This window comes from Zerene cesonia, chromosome 15, assembly GCF_012273895.1.
Source record: "Zerene cesonia ecotype Mississippi chromosome 15, Zerene_cesonia_1.1, whole genome shotgun sequence".
NCBI classification, from domain to species: domain Eukaryota; kingdom Metazoa; phylum Arthropoda; class Insecta; order Lepidoptera; family Pieridae; genus Zerene; species Zerene cesonia.
The window spans coordinates 652,763-672,320 of NC_052116.1; the positions used below are offsets into that span (position 1 = coordinate 652,763).

Below are 19,558 nucleotides of genomic sequence, written 5' to 3' on the forward strand. Positions count from 1 at the left end.
TAGAATTAGCTAGTTACATTTTATAAAGTTGATGACTAGACTATAATTATAGGTAGGGTTCTAGATACATAAATAAAAAAAAAGTAAAGATAAATAACATAAAGCCCAAGAAATAGGTCAAGTATAGCAGCTAGTCATTTTACTTACTACTCAGGCTTCTATCGAATAATTACGCATCACGGATGTATGTGTTCTAATAGTACTTGTCCTATGCAATTATCCTGTGTCAGTGTGTGTTTGTTTGCGTGTCTATGTATGTATGTATGTATGTGTGTGTGTGTGTTGGTGTTTGTGTGTGTTAGAGATAGTGTCGCAATCGAATAAATAGATATTTGAATTGGAATCCATCTGACCTGTGGGTGAAGGCGCCGGGCTGCGGCCGTCGCTGTCCATCGGTATCGTGATGCGCAGGGGCGGCAGCGGCGGGCCGGTGGTGCTACCGCCGGCGCCGCCGCCGCTCTCCTCCACCAGCGACTGGAACTCCAGCCGGATGTTCGTGGACGGGAACCGCAGTGTGCATCTGGAATGAGCGAGTTGTGCTTGAGGTTGGTTGATGTGAAACTTCACGGAGCAATACAATAAATACGATCTGCTGCTGAGGCGTGAGATGAGCGGCCTTAACGATAAAGAGTGGTAAGACCGGCCAGAAAAGTTTACCCTTGCTTTTTTATAATTTGTAAGTTATTAATCAATTTTATTAACTTACTTTAAATTTAGGTTAATAAATATTCACTTGTGCTCAAATATTATTTTATATTCAGTAAGTCCAGCTCTAAAAAGCGTAAAAGTTATGAGAATTTGACATAAGTTCCTAAAAGTTTGGTTAATGTGAAGATTTGAGATCACATCTTTAGAAGTCTCACACTAAATTGAAATATGAACGAAAATGACTAATTTAAGATTCCTCTGTATATCTAATATTATTACAACCGTAAGTCAATAAAAATAATTAAACAATCCATGAAATTCTAACATCGAAAAAGACAATCCATTAAGCCTCAACGCCTCATGTCATCCGACGCTCTGGTGACCTGTTTATATACAATTATTCAAGTACAATTTCATCAAACTCCTTCTTCCAAAACCCCAACATCCACTCCAGCATCTCCGTCTCCGCAACATCATCCACACAAAGTCGCGACGCACACGTGCGCACGCCGCACGCACACACGCCCGCGCGTGGCGTGTACGACACGCACATCGATCGGCGTAAACACCGCTGTGTAGGGACACGTGCCAATCGCGAGAGGCGTTATGCAACCGTAGTGTCGGCCGCGCGATAATGGAACCAGCGGCGTTGCTTTGTTTTGTTTACGAGTTGACATAACAATGGCGTCCGAACGGTGGCTGCGTCGATACGCCGGTGCATATCTACTTACATATGAAATTAATTTGAAAATTCAGCTCATTTTTTATTTGTTTGAAGTAAGTAGACAACAGAGATCCATTAATATTAGTTACTGATTTTTAAATAAATGACAGTAAATTATCAATTGAGTAATTGATTAATATTACAAACGCGAAACTTTGTAAAATGTAGAAAAAAGATAAAAATTAACGGAGTGTTGTATTTTAAGAACCACAGGACAGTTCTCTGGCATCATTGTTATATACAATATCACACATGTAGAATTAAAATGTAAAACTTTATGATTTTAAAACAGCAACTACAGAGATTCTTGCTAGCTGTTCTCTGTGAAAACTGCTTTCCGAAGCGGTGGTCAATGTTAAAACTGTGTTATGACGATCCGAAAGTGCTTCTTTAAGTAGTGTCATAGCATCGAGCAGCAGAATATCACATACACTATGGAAAAACTTGTCTTTGCTCGCTGGCTCGTCGCCGCGTGAAACCGCGCGACACAGCTAATATCAAGCGTTTATTAGTTTGTATATAAAGACCGCACCCATATCAACTCAATTATCAATTAGTTAAGCGCTGAGATTTACTTCCAACGTCATACATATATAAATTTATTTACAATACAGTAATATACATATTGTAAATAAACATTGTAATGATATTGTATCACCACTTCTATTTTATCACATTCAACGAATGTTCATTAAAAGTGATTTTACCCTACTTTCATTATTATAATGATGGGAGGGATCCCTCGTGGGAATCCACCTCGGAATAATACCAGATGGATACGCAAATGGAAATAATGGAAATGCAATACATGATAAATATATGTTTATTTTATCTCGTTAATCCCATTAAATATTTTATTTAACATTACTAACTGCGCCCCGCTTTTTCACCCGCGCAAGTCCGTATCCCGTAGGAATATCGGGATAAAAAGTTGCCTATATGTTATTCCAGTTGTCCAGCTGTCTACGTACCAAATTTCATTACAATCGATTCAGTAGTTCTTGCGTGAAAGAGCAACAAACACACACACACATCCTTACAAACTTTCGCATTTCTAATATTAGTAGGATAGGAAGTAGGATAATCTGGAATAGCAACGCTAGAGAGATAAAACTAAGTTTTTACAATAATGCACGCGTGTAGAGTATATCGACCCTAAACAATAAGATAATAACTTACAAACATAGCATATGCGATACTGTATTAAATCATAGTGTTACATTGTCTAACTGCCTCTTTGGTGCAGTGGTAAACGAGTGAGCGTAGAACCAAGGGAGCCTGGGTTCGATTTCCGGTGGGTATCCAAAAAATAATGTCTCGCTCTGGCAGGATAGAGAAGCCTGATCCCATACATGGCCATAAGGAAAATAGATCAGTGAACCAGATGCATATCGTATGCCCCATACGCCACTAGGGATACGGGACTTCTCTTTACAATACATTGTCTCATTAGATGGTTTTATAAAAATATCGAGTTCTACAATACCAGTGCACTTTTCTGGAACATGCTAAACTTTATTAAAATAAAAGGAGGTTATATTTAAATTTAAAGTTTTTATCGATTGAGATGTCAAAGAGAAGTATATTTCGAATATGTATAAAGATCACTAACTGATCATTATTTCAATTTGTTGTTACAATCTAAGTTCCTCACTTTTGATCTATTTTATTTTACTGCTGCTTTAGGCAGAAATGTAGAAATAGTGCCTCCCCACTGAAAAGCACGCTACACACACACACACACGCTCGACACCTTGCAAATGCACATTCTCAAACATGCTCGGCACCTTACAAATACCACACATCCCCCCCTCAACATCAAGCACAATCCACTCGTGAAACTGCCCCCCTCCCCCTCCGTGCCCCACGCAACCGCACATCTCACTCACTGCATACGTCCATTCAAGTTTTTCCCATTCATCACCGAATCTACACAGCGGACTCCGATAATTAACAGCGGCGGCGTGACGTGACCTCCGAGGGTCCACCTCGTTCTGATAACGCCATTATCATTATTTTGTTTTTATTTTCGCGCAATAATAAAATGTTGCGTTCAATGTTGGAATTGCTAGGTAGGTAATCGGACCACCCCAATGTTCTTGTGCAAATGAATTAATGATAAAGTGGTTAGTAACATAACACGTGGAAATACATACACGTGTATATGTTGCGTACACTAATCATATATAGTTCATACGAAAGATCACACATTCACAGTGCTATAATCATAGTTTAAACTACAACTACGCTGTTATTGTATGTTAAATCATCCATCTCATTTTCATCAATTAAACTTTTCAATTGGGCTTCTCCACGATATTTCCCTTCACCATATATCGTAGGTCATGTTAATAATGCGCAGATATTAGAAAAACCTAAAAATTTTTTGTACACTTCGATTTAATTCCGAAATCCTCACCACTGAGGCATCACTGCTATATGTTTATATACCTACCTGCCGACCGAATGATTGTCAAACAGCATTCTACTCTCCATCAGCCGCATTACGTATTAGCTCAGAAACCCAGTGCCTACTCATCTCAGTTCAATCAGCGTCGAGGGCCGTAGCCAACGAGCTGGCGAAGCTATATTTACTTTGGTTGTTTAGTGTTTATCGTCTGCCAACACTGACCCCATAGTCGGGCGTCTACAGACTAGTCCTGTAGGGTTTCTTTAGCCGTCTTATATCGTAGAATGTGGGTATAAATAAAGAAACCGTTGATTAATGATCTTAGAGTATTTTTATGTTTATTTTATTTATTTAAAATTGATGGGCATTGTCTAATCTATCACTATGTTTTATTCAATACAAACTATTGAACCGCTTATAGAAATAACTTGAAAAGATCACGAATACGTAACTTAAGTGACCACTGACACCTCGACAATATATCTTGAATTATAACTATGAATGTTAAATAAAATCTACTTTACCGCAGAACCGTACAAACAAAACAGCGTCGCACGTGCAAAAACACTAATTACAAAAACAACATCGCACAATCTAGCATCTAGATGCTATAATCTACGGACATAGCGTTAGCGCAAACAAACAAATGGGTAATAATTAGGTTTCCTAGAACCGCCCGGTCGGCTCGAGTTGCGTTTACGATAACGTGCCTGTTGAATTTGTAATCGAGGATATTACGAATGTAATTGCAATTTTCGTAAGTTCGCCACGTCATTGTCGATGTTAATCGAAATATCGTGTATTTGTATTAGGTGCCTATTATATATACAAGTATTATATACGTTTGATTAAGATTTACGTATTTTGCAATGTTCCCTGCACGTTGCGCTGAGACATTGTTGCTTACATAATATTACAATGCAGATTTGTCGAATGTAGGTTTTATCGCGAGACGTGTAGACTGTTGCGGAACACAGATGTGAGCAGTTACTAGTTTTACCTTCTAGTTTTCCTATATATAAAATTTTAATGCAAATACAACTTGTTTACTTGATGATAATATTAAAATATAAACATATATACAGATATTCGTTTTTTTAATAAAATGCGAACTACTTTATCACTCATTTTATTATATGTGACATTAGTTAATAGACAAGTTTATTTAATGTAACCTGCGAATACGAAATTCAATTACAAATTTTTTAATTACAGTTAATATTTTATCATCATTTCCATATATATATATATATACTCTACCGGGTATTATAAATAAGTTCTACCAACAAAGTTAATCTTTTAATACAGTTAATTAGTAACAAATCCACCGGCCAAAACCCATCGCTATTTGCTGACCTTACACTTAGCAATATTTGTAAGATGTTTTGAGCTTATAAAAGCGAACGGAACTACATACATTTTTGCCAGCTCTTCTGCGTAAAAACTACTTTCCGAACCGGTGGTCAATGTTAAAAATATGTTCTGACGATTTAAAAGTGCTTCTATAAGAGGTCTAATTTATTATACTTATATTCTTTTTAGTTTGAGTTTGAATCAAACCACTACAAACGATCGCGTACCAATCACCGTGAATTATCAACATACTAGCTGCGCCCCGCGGTTTCCTCCGCGCAAGTCTGTATCCCGTAGGAATATCGGGATAAAAAGTTGCCTATATGTTATTCCAGTTGTCCAGCTGTCTACGTACCAAATTTCATTGCAATCGGTTCAGTGGTTTTTGCGTGAAAGAACAACAAACACACACAAACATCCTCGCATTTATAATATTATGGTAGGAAGTAGGATTCTCAAACTCACAAGTGCGTCATTGATGCGATAAGTTCTAGCAATCGCGACACGAGACGAGAACAATAAACGCATGGAGTAGATGCCGATACATTTGTATTCGACCTACAAACCGGAGCGGACGGCGCGAACGTGGCGTTTGTAAACAATTTTATCTCCCATCGTAAAGTGTCGAGTGCGATACGCATTACGTGCGATTGTAAAATACAATTATTAACGATACACAAGACAAGAACAACCTCCGAATATAAATATACAGTCATATAGCGCTGTATCTGTAATGTGATACAAAATATATGATTGAACTTATCTTAGTACAATAACATTAAGTTTATTAAAGTATTCCGACTAAATTATATAAATGATATTCACTAATAATGAAGGTCACGGTTTAGTCACCAGTGCGAATCGGTCTAGCAAGACTAAGGGTCGTCGTACACATAAGTCAAAAAGCAACTGCAAAAGAAATGGTTACCCATCCAATCCAAATTACAACCGTGCCAGACGTTGCTTAACCTCTATTTATTAGTATTTGTTATCGCGGCAACAGAACACATCATACATCATCACTGAAAATTGCAACTATCATACTATAACGGTTCATGAGATACAGCCTGGTGACAGACGGACCGACAGACCGACAGACCGACAGACCGACAGACTGACAGACAGACAGACTGACAGACAGACAGACAGACAGCAGGGGTTCCCGTTTCACTCTTTGGATACAGAACCCCAAATACAAACGTAAAGTATTCATTATTTATACAGTTATATATCTTATCAACTATTCATTCATTCCCACCCACATTACGGGGGTGGGTACCTAACAAAAACGCAAGTTTCAAGTTACATCGGTAGGTCTGTAACATCTGAAAAACGAATGAAACGAAAGCTCAACTCCGACAACCTGCTGCAGTAAAGGAAAATTTTTAATTAACGTAACCGCGAGGCCCTCGCCGCGCTGCCAGACAGAAAACATCAAGTCTAGTGCATTGCACACAATAGATTGTCATAGCAAACTACATACCTGATGCCGGCAGCCTGTGGTCAAAATAATATTCACGCTATAAACTTTCATCCCCAGTTTTTCTCTGTTCTCTTGTGGGAAGAATTTATCGAGATCCTTTCTTAGCGGATGCCGACACAATAGTGGCATGTATATAAGAACAAATTTCAGCGAGACCGTTCCAGCTGTTTGACCTGTACTTTAAATATGTAATGTCTGTCTATCTCTTCTCCACGCCTAAACCGTAGAATCAATTCGGATGTAGTTCGGTATAGATAGTTTTCTAAAACGAAAAAAGCCATAGGATGATTATGATCCATGAAATCCTACAGGGACGGAAACTACACGGGGCGAACCCCTGACAGACCATTTTTCCTTTACGAGGGCGAAAACACGGAGAGGAAAGATAGCAATAAACAATAATGTCAACATGTTGTTTGAACATTCCATTGAACCCGGAAAACAATGCTACTTAACATTATAATTGTTAGATTAAATCATTATCAAACACATACAAGATAGCCAGTACAGTACGCGAGGTCTAAGCTAAGATTTGCATTTGTGTGAGTGACCGCGAAAATTACAACCGGAGACCAGTGACGTCACGCGCCGCGCCTCAGGCCGCTACACAGAAAACTGTATACGCCGGTATAGGCCAATCAAAGGATGCCCCGCGCTCGAAGCCGTCATCTCATCTACACTATCTATGTACACTCACACAAATGCAAAGCTCACCTCACGCCACACGAACTATACACAAGTGTCGTTTCATAAACTATACATAATATACAAACTGTACCTATAATATGCAAGCAAATAGGTGCTCCTGGATCTCTCGCTGAAGCTTTCGGCAGCCCTCACCAGCTGTTTAACTTCATGGAGGATCTGGGCTGGCTTGACATGCCCGTATTTTTTATCTACACTAATACTATTAAGAAGAAACTTTTGTATTTTTGTAAGTTTGTAAGGTTTTCACGCAAAATCCACTGGACCGATTTCAAAAATTCATTGTCATATATACCAAATATCAAGAGCGAAGACTGAGTGAACAGCCAATTATAAATTCAAAAGCTGTGCCGCACGGCTTCACCCGCGGTCGAAACTTTGGGAAAAGGCAAGTATTTGTTCAGCTCATGTGCTACATCACTGCCAATCACTGCCATCATCTTATAGTTCAACTATTCAAAAGTGTCACATACGGGCTTAGTATATGTACAAATATTCATTTTATATCCCCAATAAAATAAACCGTAAAATTCCTTTTACCTAGCTCCTACTATTAATATCTACTACCCTGACTGACTATGTCTGTCTCTTTTTCACGCTTACACCCTGAGAAAGGACATAGGATAGCTCTTTAACGCCGGGTCTTCATTTATCTCATTATTAGTGTGATGTATAAAGTGGTTTATTAGTTCCCGTTCCAAACTTCAATAAAACATGGAACACATTGATACATACATACACTCAAAAACATAACTCTCTTTCTGTCCCAGTCGGGTAACGAATGATATTTTTAATGCATTGCCCGCATCGCGGAATCTATTTTTAATTTCCTGTCGCAATGTTTCTTCGTTTACTTAGCTCGTCTGTTATTACGTGACGTCATCGCGCGTAGTCACAAAGGGTCTCCGCTCTGTTATTCGAATGTTCAATTGTAAAAGCTATTTTGTACTGCAATATGAGTTTATTTCTTTTCTCAAAACATTGACAGTCTAATAAAAAATGAGTACATTTTATAAAAAATAAAATAGGTAACTGATTAACCTATCTTTTGGGTCTCCAGACTCCGCTCCTCTCTTCTTTGGACCACACTGTCAATACATGATTCCTTTCTTTTTGTTAGAATAAAAATAAACAACAAGGAATAACGATTAAAGTAAGAAATAGAACAAGCACTAAAGAAAGTATTATATTTGAGATTATCTTATTTAGATAGACTTATTATTATCATTTTACTTGGCCCTACGAACTTCTTTCACTTCAATTTGCTTTTAATCGCCAAGGAAAATGACAAAGAAATCTAATTATAAATCCTCCTAACGCATTTCATCCACGACAGAATCCGTTTATATCTTTCAATATATGTATTCCACCAGCTTCCATTCAAATATTGATCCATACTTCATTCCTACACCTCACACAGTTGAATCATAGGCGCATCAAAGTAAGCTTGCGCCTGTGTCTGGTGAATATCCTATATTACGTACAGTTAAAGCCCGTCTCAGCTGGTCTCGACGGGAACCAATATGAAGCAAACTTGACATTTCTCTAAGCCCACTTGGATGAGGGACATTTGGCAACGCGCGTATAAAGTTATGCATGACTGAAATTTGTTTAAGCGCTTTCGAGCGCGTGGAGGTTATGTGACTTAATTTTCTATAAGCGCTATGGAGCGGATGGAAGCGCATTTTGTCGCGGTTTTGAGGAAACTAATTCGCTCTCATAACAATGTTCAATTTCGCTAGTAATCCGATCAGGAACAGCGGCATTCTCGTGTTCGTTGCTCAAGCGAAAATGAAACTTACGCGTCACGAAATACGGTGTAACATTTTAGTTACGCTCGCCAGAGTTCATCTACTAATGAACACTGGTTGTAGTCTGTGGAGCTTACATTTATGTACGGTGCGAAGTCTCCATTTCCTAGCGTTAAATAAGTAAATGTTTCGATATGGACTAAGAAATAACAAACCGCCTTCTTTGTGCGAAAACAGCGAGCATTATAACCTATTATTATAAAGACAATTGTTTATGAAAAAGCCTGGATCCAGAGAGCAGCCCAAAGGGTCATTGAAACCGACCCATTAAAAAAATACATTAGAATGGTGATAGTTATATAAAGGTGTCCGCTGCTCCATACCTAAAATGATACGGGGTTTCCCTATATCACAATAAATAAAAGTATTAGTTAAATATCATACCATCATATCTTCATTACCGATAAATGCATATATTATACTAACCATAACCTTGGAAATGTACAACGTATTGATACGTTTTCCAGAACTTTTCATATGCATCATTCGCCTGAGCATTTACAAATCGAATCGCAAGAAAATCCATACCTACACCCGTCCATCACCCTTAACAAACCCGGTTAATTAATACAATATTCACACCATATCGGCCTGTTTACTCCGATTTCAAGCCTCCAATACAATGACGCGAGTTACATCAAAACATCCAGTCGACACGTGATTGTGGCGAGCGATATTAGCCTTTACTTGAACGGGGCATAGATGCGGAACTCGCCGGCAAGTCAGCGCAGACACTGTATCGATCGTAGTCGAGCGTCCTTCACCTCGTGGCCTTTGAATGTTTTGGATGGACCGCGCCAGCTACGGAGTTGAATATGCAAACACGTACATACGTTTACACCCGTATTTGCGTAGACCGGTCGGTGCGTACAGAATTCGCAACTTGTGCTTCGCTCTCGTTTAGTATTTCTCGGAAATGACAAGATTGGGATGTAGATGATTTGATTGAGACACATAGAAGTTTCAAATCTTAAAATTGTCAAACACCTTTATCGTTTTAAAAAACGGACGTTGATAAGAACGTCTGGTGGCATTAAATTTCGTGTAAATTTTGATTTTCTTCGATTTCTTCAATTTTAAATCTTTTCATCATGCACAATCTACGTTTGTATAAAATAATCTGATAAAATTCCTCTGCTGCAACTAATTGGTGGTATTTAAGTTATGATCTAAAAATGTTTAATTTGATCTATTTAAAAAATGAGCTGTATCATAAAGTGAAGTACCGTGTCCCCTAGTAGGGTATGGGGCAGATGAGATGTAATTTATAGACAGGACATTGAATCCCTGATCAGTCTCCTGTATCCTACCAGAACGACATTTTTTTTTTTCGATAATCCCCACCGGCAATCAAACCCGGCATGTACTCACGTGTTAACCACTGTACCAAGGAGGCGGTCCGTCGAGCCGTCTCATAGCAACTGCAAAACATTCTGTTAAACTTGATCATCAAGTTGTGACGCATGAGACATTCTTTGTCTACCTACTCAACAATACCCCTTTGCTAAATTACTTATTATCTATTATATTTTTTCTTCATTTCCTCACATTCATTCATTAGCTTCGTGTATTATAAGGGTTGTCTAGAAGATATCTTTTTTTTATGTCATAAACTGGGCACCCGAGCGGACGAGTCACCACCTAATGTTAAGTACTCCACGTAGCCCAGTTGCACCCACAATGCCAGGGGTATGGAGAGCGTGTTTGCCGGTTCTTACGGAAGGAGTAAGCTCTTTTCTGGAAGGTCCCCAAATTGTAAGCGATTGGGAACACTGCATGCGGACCGGAAAACGCCCAGAAGTGACACTAAGACCACCCGTTGTACTAAGTTTTAAGTTAGTAGTTTTATTTATGTCTTCTGTTTGTTCTTTCTCTTTTATATCTGCATTAAAATATAAATAAGTAAACAGATATACTATTACGTCTATCTTTATTAACACAATTACATTTTCTAAATAGTTTCTAATCTACACACTTCTGTCTATTCTACAAAACATAAAAAGTAAACAGATCCTTTCCGAATATTGAGAGACGTTTGATCATCACCAAACGTCTCTCAATATAATACAATCAACTATTGCAGGAATACCGAAGCGGCGCCCACCGCAAACATGTGAATACCGTCAGTCCAGTGATCTATTCCGTCTCACAATTACGAGCTTACGCGAGACGGTTGCTCTGACCCGATGCGGGGTCATCTATCCTTGCTTATATCACCCCACGTGTTTTCTTGCTTAACAGTGCAGTCTTTAATATTTTGTTATATCCTACGGGTATTAAAAACGCAAAAGTTTGGGAGTATGGATATGGATGAATGGATGTTTTAACTCTCTCACGCGAAAACAGCTCAATGTATCTGCATCTTGATCTCCCCGCGGGTTCACTCGCGTGGTATGTTTTATGCACGTCTGATAATTTGCGTTTGCGTAAAAGAGTATCAAACATACATCCATATATATACTCACGAACTTTCGCATTCGTAAGTAGGACAAAGCCTGCTGGATATAAATGAAGTTCACTTCATCGATCAGTCTATATCAGGAGTTCATAAAAAACAGAATTACGTACACCCAGGGTTGCCAACTTTACTGTTAAAAACAGCTGTATACATTTTATTTAATTTCTCTATATGTATTTTATAATAATAAACAAAAATGTTATATATTTTTTTTCAATTTCTCATTTATAAAGCAGTCGAATGCTTTAAAGCTAAAAATTAAACATAAAATATACATAATACTGATTTCAGTATCTAGTATTAAGTATGTATCTAGTAGCTTATACTCTATTAAAGTGTTACATCTAGACGCTCACCCAATTATTCTTATTAAATCAAGAGGTCGCCGAATTAAGCGAAGCCAAATACAAATACTACTAATACAGAACGAACGCATGTAGTGAAAAATTAACAAAATTAATAAAGTACAGTTAATTGTTTTCGAAAACCCTGCTCTATAATCACCCCACACATATCACTTTATTTCTGATAAATACACCTTTGACAACCCTACGCACGCCGCAACCCCGCATCAGCACAACAAGTCTCCATCAAGACGTAGCAACAGTTACATCACAAGTTCGACGTTCAATATTATTTAACGGCAACAATCGACAGCGGCCTTGAGCGTCGCTGCGTCGCTGACATCGGTATCTGTAGAACAGTCTATGTCTGGAGTGTATTTTCGCATCCATTTGGCAGTGTGTCACGATCAATTTATGAGTTTCGTCTATTTGCTCCCAATTTACGCGGCAATATATGGACGTGTATCTTTGGTCGTTTCTTTACTTTATGGGGCGGTACATTTTGTATTGTGAAATTGATTTTCTATCGAATATAAACGTCTTCCATTCGTTTGAGAAAAGGTGTCCATCAGTGTGACATTTATTATGTCGGATATATTTATCCAATATATATTCATAACTTGTTCGGTGCCTGGAAGCGAATGTTTATCAAAGCCTACTTCTTTCTTCTTTAAACTTTACTTCGAACAAATTGAGTAAACGCGCTTTTAATGCCTTTACGTAAAAAACTACATATGTTTATTTAGGCTGGGACTCAGGTGCTTTAACTACAGCTCGTTGGAGCGAATTTTTGTTTAAAAGGAACCCAATTCGTATCTAAAGAGTATGGAAAAATATACAGATTCAAAATAAATAACTCTGAAATAAGAACATTGAGAATAAGTAATACTTTCTGTATTTCACAGAACAAATAAATGATCCGATGACCCAGTGGGCGGGGCAAGCGTGCCGCTCATATCTGAAAACGCTCATAAAACGCTCCTGAACATTTTTTATATATTATGTCAACATATTATGTCACATTGCTCGCTATGCACGGGCACCATCTTGTACTAAACGATGAATCGCGCAATGTAGTACCTTCATTGTGATTCAGTCGCGAGTGCCGAGTACCGAGTGGAGTGAAATGTTTAGAGAAAAGCGTCGACACGTGGCATAACACAAATCAGTCACAATTTTCTTGCTAACCTCGTTTATCTGTTCTGTGGGTTACCCCATGAGTAGTTTATTGTATCTTCTTACCCATTTACGAATAGTTTGAAAATATTATATTTATTACTCGTATCATATGTTGTATGTTATACAACTATGTAACTGAAAAAGAAACCGCCTTCAAATTGTCAGAATTAGATCAAATTCAAATAAAAATCGGTTCACCCAGGAAAAAGTTACGTGGTAACCACAACTTTGCAATCATCAACATCAAACAATCATTTGCATTGTCGATTAAAAAAGAACACGTTATATACCTATATAATTACGTAAGTACTTGCAGATCCATCAATAGATAGCAACCCTTACACGGCGTTGCAGTTGTAAAGGTCACCGCTCACGTGAGCCCGTCGCGACCGCTAGGGGGACTCGTAAATAGCCGTACTAGAAATTCATTCAAGGAAATCGTTTCACCTATATAATATACACATATATATTACTCCTACATTTAATCTACAAACTTGTTTCGCGAGAGGTCAAACGGCTCTGACCTGTTGGGATCGCTATTGATACCTAATTGGATAAATATAATATGAGACTGCCTCGAAATAGTTTAGAATTATGTCGCAGTCCCGTCGATCTGCCTTACGTCTAAACTAAGATTGTGAGCATACTAGCAGCGACCCGCGGCGTGAATCGATGGAAACCCTTAAACATACTACGTAGTACGTGTGTAGTATAATGCACACTAGATGTGCCCCGCGGTTACACCCAACTCGTACGTGATGTTATATAGTCTTATGGGCTTCCTCAATAAATTGACTATTCAACACAAAAATACATTTTTTATATTAATAATAACTGCTGTGCCTGTTGGCACTTTCAAACAAGCAAACATTTAAGCATTATATTTAACTGTAAATTAGTAGGTATATATACCAATCACAAACAAGAGCTATTCAGCATTTACAGCCTCACCAACAGATAATCTGACACTAACGATACGAAAGCCCGAGTCCGAATCACCAAATGCAATGAATAGACCGGGCGTGTCTATGTAGCTGTATCAGTAAAATTACCTGAAACAAACAAACAGATACATGATATTATTCTCATTCAAATATTAATAAGAAGGTTTGAAAACCTTTATCATAATTAATACTTAATTAATACATAACATTGAAAGAAATGAAAAAAACACGCATTTCGAATAAACTAGAAGTAATAATTGATGTTACAACTAAAAACTAAAAGCAATATATATTACGTATACATATGTGGGAGTCGAGCACGCTTCGGCACACTTGGGCCAGCTCGCACCGGGAAAGTACCACACCCCCACGGAAGACCGGCGTGAGCTACTAGCATGCTGTGTTTCATTCGGTGAGTGGGGGAACCGGAGAACTGGATTCCTTCTTTCCAGTCGTCAATCCTTTACCCCTACAAGCGGACAACGCATTTGCGGAGACACTTCCTCTGCGAATGTTCATAGGCGGACCATCCAGCTCAGTTGCCCGTCATGACATCAAAAAAAATACATACAAACTTTTGATTTAACCAAACCAAAAGGCCATCTGTGCATTATTCTTCTATGTTTTGTTCTTGCATAATAAATGCATTTCTCATTATTAAAACAATTATTATTGCATTTGCTGGGCTGACTTCAATACTTTCACGTTTCAACCCTCCACTTCGACAAAGTAATCAAACGCGAATCGAATGTAGGCAGTTTGATCGATACATAGCGTGTTCCACATCTGAACAATTAAATTCGACACTTCGTAGCGGGTCAATGTACAGTGTACCTACATGTGTGCAGGTTATTTAACAAATAGAAAAGTCGATTTTTATTGGAGGTTTAAATTTTATCAATAACAATCCAACGTACGAACATTATAAATGCGCCACTAACTTTGGCGATCTGTCTCTTCATCACGCCTAAACCACTGCTCCGATTTGAATGATATTTGAGATCCGACATATTTAACGAAATAGTTTTAGCCCAAGAACTCTTGCGTTCTTTTAGATTATGCGTGTGTGAGTATTTATCTCAAACTTATTTTTTATTCACAAAAGAAATAATCAGTCCCTATAAACCACAGACATAATATAAAAGAAGACGGTTAGAAAGGACGACGGTCGACGTGGATTATGGCTTGAACCCTCATAGATGGCCTGAGTCCCAGCAGTGAGAACATATATGGGCTGATGATGATGATGAGAAAATTCGAAGCTTTTGAAATAGCAGAGTAATTAATCAATAACGCTAAATCACCGTCAACTATCACCCAAAAGAGGTTTTATTTTGACGCCAACGGCCGAGTTTGTTTTGACGAGTTTTTATCGTAATTTCGAAGGCAAATTAGTGAATTATCGAACTTTACAATTTCAACTCTATTCTCGTCGCTCAGAGTACTTTATGCTTTGGCAAAATTGCGAATCGTGCACGTGTTTTAGTTAAAACCAGTCTGACTACTCAACCCTACCTCATAGTCATACTTACTAGCACGTTGGTAGTTTTTTATGACATTCATAGATTACAGTAGTTTTTTTTAAGTTAATTGATAAATCTATATATAAAGAAGTTTTTTTCAAAAAGCAGCTTACATCCCAACCTGACGCACTAATATCCTAAAACACTAATATTATAAATGCGAAAGTGTGTTTGTTCGTTTGTCTCTTTCACATCGTAATCGAGCGATTTTATGATATGATTTTCGTGTCTCGAGATAGGAAGCAGGCTGGAAGCGCGGTGAAATATCTCATTTCCATTCCATCACAGGCCACGCCACGGGGGAAGCAGTCGTCAGAAAGCTAGTCTTTCATAATTTCAATTATTTTGAATCATAAAAGACTATGATTATATGATAGGCGTAATAAAGGCAGACCATTAAAAATAATCTATATATTTACTACGTATTTATAAGCTTTGTAAATGGGTTTATGTTATACACACATAAATAAGCAAAAAAAAAACTAAAACAAATAAAGCAAATAAATGGAGTCATATTGAATTCCGCAAACGTACAGGCGCGGCACGGGCTTGCCTAATAAATACCGACGTATACACATGAATCTCAACCTTATGGTAAATGTGAATACAGATAAAAATTAAAATTTCACAGCCGACAATTTTAACAATTTGTAGACTATATATATATATCATATTTGATTTTTCGTGTGAAACGACTATGGTTCGTTGTATTTACTATTTATATTCAATATAGTATATCATATATGGTATTATATTTATTTATACTTTTTAATTAGACAGGTTTTATATGTACTTAACACGCAACTGCTACTGGTATTGGTGGATATCGAATATAATTGATAAATATAAAAATCCAATGTCATGATGTATGTTCCCAATGAACTCTTCACCAACTCAACCGATTTTCATGAAATTTGGCATTTTATATGTAATTTGGTCCAACTTAAGATGTAGGATAGGTTTTATTTCGATTAATTACCCCAATAATTTATAATCTTAATATTTGTAATCATTACTGAGCCACAGCAACGCGTGGCCGGGTAGTAATTAATTTTTTTTTTAATTATAAAAAATATAAATAAACTCAAAGATGTCGCGGGTGGCAATAGATGTTTATTTATTATCAACATTAACGCTGACACCTTTAACGCTACGATGTAGGGTTGGCATGTTTTATATTTTCTTTTCAACTACAAAACATTGCAATAATTCATACATTGTATATTCATTATATCAGATATTATACTCTTTAACAAGAAAAGATGATTCCTACAAAGATACTACGTGAGTCAAATAACACTCTCCCAAACAAAGGTTACTAGTACAAAATTGTCAATGCAACGAGAGAGAGTTACGTAAGTATCAAAGAACAAAACATTCCCTTGAACGAACGAACAAACCCTTTTCTAAGTTTCTTTTGCCAAACATAATATTCGTATTAAAACCTTCTATCAGCAACGAATACAAAAGAGTACGCTGAATCAATCGAAACTTCCCTTTTCTAGTGTCTTTTGCCAAACATAATATTCGTATTAAAATCTTCTATCAGCAACAAATACGAAAGAGTACGCTGAATCAATCGAAACTTCCCCTATAAAATTCAAATAAATGTTTCCTTCTTTCTTTCTTTCTTTCTTTCCCTTTTCTGTTTTTTTTTTTTTTGCCAAACATCACATTCGTATTAAAACCTTCTATCTGCAACGAATACGAAAGAGTACGCTGTTTCGTCAACTAAAAATAACACATATTAGTAATCGATGGCAACCCTGCCACGGTCAATGTTGTACTTATTTATCGAGCCTTATCAATAAACGCACGAAACGTATTGACGTCCGCCAAGATTGTTTCGGCCTGTTGCTACGTTCCTATTAGGTGTTGTATGTAAATAAATATATACACGTGAACATAATACGTCGATATAAACATAGGTATATGGTTATATTTTATATAAAGATTAATAGTTTTGCTTGTTTTCACTATGACCGTCGAAACGTTTATTTTCTTTGCGCTGCGAATATGTTTGAATGTAGTCAATATCATTGGAAAATAATTAATTTTTAGCACTGAAATAAACCGCAAACATAATTCCTATTTGATGTAAACACCAACGAGTTTTAATATGATCAATCATGATCTTGTCCGATCGCTCCCGAGGACTGACTGCTGTATGAGTGAGAATAAAATGAAAATTGATTGAAACGGTGGAAATCAGTTTTTCTGTTCTATCGTCAATATCTACAATTTTTTTTTTTTTTTTACATATAGATTACAGCACTAATGGTTTATCCTTTATGCTAATAATATTAAACGACACATTTCTTTTCGTTTGAACGCTCTAATCTCAGGAACTACTGGACCGATTTCAAAACATTCTGCCTACGTTGGATATGTGCGTTATACCTCACTATATAAGACTTCTCCTATACATGTACCACGGGCGAAGCACGGGCGGAGCGCTAGCAATGTAAATAAACTATATCTGATAAGCATCAACAATACAACAGCATAAATCTACATCCAACATCTTCAACATAACAGTACACAACAAACCAAAGCATGTACCGCCGTGTCTATCTAGGCATAGAGGCGCGTTTCTGAGCACTAGCTCCGGCCGTCGGCTGGCTCGAACCGGGTCTTACAAGCTACACACGCACGCACACACGAAACATATTATATTATCACGCGCGAGCACACAATAGCTATCTATATACCCATATATTTAGGTTAAGGTGAGAATAAGACTGACATAAATATGTACACCTAATTAGCGGTACGATCGAGTGCGGCCAACCACTTTTCAGGTCAATATTATGTGAGGTTTGATTCTTTGTTTATTTGTTTGTTTGTTTGCTCCGTATAACTGAAAACAAAGTGATATATTTCAATTCCCACACTATTAGAAATCATTGCACATTTTTCCAACGCTATGTTTTTTTAATTATATAACTAAATATAAATAAATGGATCTAGTTATTTTTAAGCAATGCCCACTTTGAACTTGACCCGTCAGCCTCGTTATCCGAACCAACCGAATTAAGGTGTGAACTATTAACTAAACAAAACGCTAAGTTAGGCTCTTTTCCCCGGGGGCTATGTGTATCTATGCAAGATTTCCCCACTCAAAAATATGAGGGGCAAATATTATAGCCTTTCCTGGATAGATAAATAAATTGCGTTATAAGCAAAGTAAAAACAAAACATACCTTTTGTCTAAAAACTATGCCAACGACTTATATAGCCTTCACATAAAAGCGTTTCTCAATTCGCGATTTATGGCAGTATCCAGAAACCTCTCGAACATTCTAGAACTTTTACACCGAACGGTGGCCATCAATACGGACAATATATATGCCAACCCTTTAAAGTCCATTCGGCGAGCGCATCTCACGTGCCGCGAACTATTTCGAGTGGTGGAGTGCACTGTGGAGGGTGACAAAGGAATGTCTATTTGCGTGCTCTTTGTTCCATATTCGCTTATTTACGTCTGAATAATTGCCTCGCACCACAAATACTACTATACAATGATAAAGCGAAACAATGAAGAAACTATGAAATTATATAAATATGTACTATATGCATGTACTGAAGGCACGCTAGTGTTATGTCATCAACAACGTAGCTTTAACATTTTTAATACAGATTACAGTCTTGTTCAGCAATTCAATCAGTGACCACTCATCCAACACCATTAATTAACCAAAAACTTCATAATTTCCTGTTACCACCCAGCTCACTTTCACGACCTACAAGGATACCTCGCTTTCACTGACATTAAGATTCCTAAATTCCTTAATTTTATTGCATAATTCGTGAATAATTAAAATTCACACGAGAAAGCCTTCATTCATTCATAAATTAAAAGAATTCAGTCGCAACAGAAGAGAATGGAAAGCGCTCGGCCCATTGGAAAAATCAACATCATTATTGCTGCGTAAAATTAAAGTTGGTTCACGGAAAACTCCTCACAGAGTCCGTC

General features: G+C 37.4%; 1 protein-coding gene across 1 annotated transcript in view; it reads right to left on the reverse strand.

Moving 5' to 3' along the window:
* The window catches only part of LOC119832219 (forkhead box protein K1-like), a 50,592-nt gene that overhangs the window by 12,953 nt on the left and 18,081 nt on the right, over positions 1-19,558 (reverse strand). The window contains exon 2 of the mRNA XM_038355859.1: positions 354-520. Within this exon, the coding sequence (XP_038211787.1) occupies positions 354-520 (167 nt within the window). The remainder of the gene's footprint in view (positions 1-353; positions 521-19,558) is intronic.